This window comes from Zingiber officinale, chromosome 7B, assembly GCF_018446385.1.
Source record: "Zingiber officinale cultivar Zhangliang chromosome 7B, Zo_v1.1, whole genome shotgun sequence".
In the NCBI taxonomy this organism is placed as follows: Eukaryota; Viridiplantae; Streptophyta; class Magnoliopsida; order Zingiberales; family Zingiberaceae; genus Zingiber; species Zingiber officinale.
In genome coordinates, this window is record NC_055999.1 from 93,676,116 (window position 1) to 93,677,917 (window position 1,802).

At 39.7% G+C, this 1,802-nt stretch overlaps 1 protein-coding gene across 1 annotated transcript; it reads left to right on the forward strand.

The window, feature by feature from the left end:
* The first annotated feature begins 627 nt into the window (after positions 1 to 627).
* Positions 628 to 1,512, forward strand: LOC122004548 (probable cytokinin riboside 5'-monophosphate phosphoribohydrolase LOGL1). Its single transcript, XM_042559418.1, has 4 exons — positions 628 to 727; positions 812 to 882; positions 958 to 1,101; positions 1,415 to 1,512. Exons 1-4 carry the CDS (start codon positions 628 to 630, stop codon positions 1,475 to 1,477), a joined length of 378 nt encoding a protein of 125 aa, XP_042415352.1. The 3' UTR covers positions 1,478 to 1,512.
* Positions 1,513 to 1,802: the final 290 nt, after the last annotated feature.

Below are 1,802 nucleotides of genomic sequence, written 5' to 3' on the forward strand. Positions count from 1 at the left end.
GGAAGACTCGGACTGAGGCGAACGAAGCCGGAGTAGAAGACCTGGGCTGAAAAAGTCAACGAGGTTGAATTTACCACCCGGGGAGCCCGGAACTGTCCAGCGTGCCCGGAACTGCCCGAAACTGTCAGTTTCGGGCGCCAAGAACCCTTCCGGGCGCCCGGACCGAAAGTATATCCAGATCTCAGTCAAACCGAGATCTGTGTGTTAGAGTTAAAGTTTTATCCCCCCCAGGACGCCCGGAACACTTCGGGGCGCCCCGACCAAGGCTATAAATACAGTCTTGGTCCAGAAGCTTCAAATCAACTCAAGCAATTCATTTCCAACACTTGTACGCTTCATTTCTATATTAGCTTCTTTGTTTTTGCGCTTCACTGCTGTAAGAGGCTTCTTCACCTGAAGGAGTATTTAGTGCTACACTTTCCTTGGATTAACAACCTCCTCGGTTGTAACCAAGTAAAAATCCTCTTGCCTCTTTTTTCTATTCTGTTTAGTTAATTTACTTTATGCAAGTGTTAGTTTAAGAAAAGTTGAGAAGGGTTTCGTTTTACAATTTTCAGGCTATTCAACCCCTCCTCTTTTGGTCGGCCGCTGCGATCCAACAAGTGTTATCAGAGCAAGGATGCTGTGATGGCTGGACAAGCTGTTATCAGAGTAAAGGTAGTTTCTAATATGCATGAGAGAAAAGCTGTGATGGCTGGACAAGCTGATGCATTCATTGCACTTCCTGGTAAGTGTTAAATAATTTCTCTTGTCATGTTTGCTTTTCTAAGATCTACCTAGTTCCCGAAAATAATTCGCAATGTTATTGTAGGAGGATATGGAACAATGGAAGAGGTGATGGAGATGATAACATGGTCACAGCTTGGAATTCATAATAAACCAGTGAGTTTGCATCTTTTTCACAAAACTTCTGGAAAATGTCTGTTCATGTAAACATTTCTTCCTTTTTTGACACAGGTTGGTTTGTTAAATGTTGATGGCTACTACAATTCCTTGCTCGAACTATTTGACAATGGTGTGAGAGATGGTTTTATTAAGCCGGCTTCTAGGCACATCGTTATTTCTTCTCCGAATGCAACTGAATTGCTTGCGAAAATGGAGGTTAGTTGTCTACTTGTCTCTATAATCTCAACCTTATTTTGTGGATGCGACTATAGTCACATTTTCCATATGGTATTGAACAAAAACCATTATCTATTGGATATATGCTTGGTCGAGATTTAAACTCTTCACTGAAAATCTAACAGATGTTGTGAAGTGATACTTGAATGCAAAAGTTGACATCTATCAAAATTAAACATTGAAGAAACTATGGAGCACAAGCTTAGATGCTTTCCCCTACTAAGAAAAAGTTAATTTATTTTCTAAAATTTTGATTGCGAAACTTGAACTTGTCCATTGTTTCGAGTTGCAGCTATACACTCCCTTGCACCAAGAGGTTGTTCCGAGGCAGAGCTGGGAGGTTGTGAATTTATGACTATATCTAGGGATCAAATTCGTTTGCTGTTGTTTTCAATAATTCGTAAATTATAATTTGATTAAATTATGAATAATGAACAAAAGGTTTTGGGTCAGGGGAGATGACAAGTTGCTGTTTTTTAGTTAGTGAATGGTTAGATGGAAGCAAGTGGGATATTATTGTAAAACCATGCACTAAACTGGTGAGGGATGCTCTACTTGTTAGTTAATGAATGCTTCAGGTTTAGGTACTTATTTGAAACAATTAACAACTGGTGCTCTACTCCAGTTAATTCATGGCTGGACAACAGAGTTTTGTCCAGCCAAAAAAACTATAATCAATA

Coding starts and splice junctions, on each gene's coding strand:
- LOC122004548 (XM_042559418.1), top strand. CDS start 628: ATGGCTGGACAAGCTGTTATCAGAGTAAAGGTAGTTTCTAATATGCAT. Junction 883..957: donor TTGGAATTCATAATAAACCA/GTGAGTTTGCAT, acceptor TTTTTGACACAG/GTTGGTTTGTTAAATGTTGA. Junction 1,102..1,414: donor AATTGCTTGCGAAAATGGAG/GTTAGTTGTCTA, acceptor TTCGAGTTGCAG/CTATACACTCCCTTGCACCA.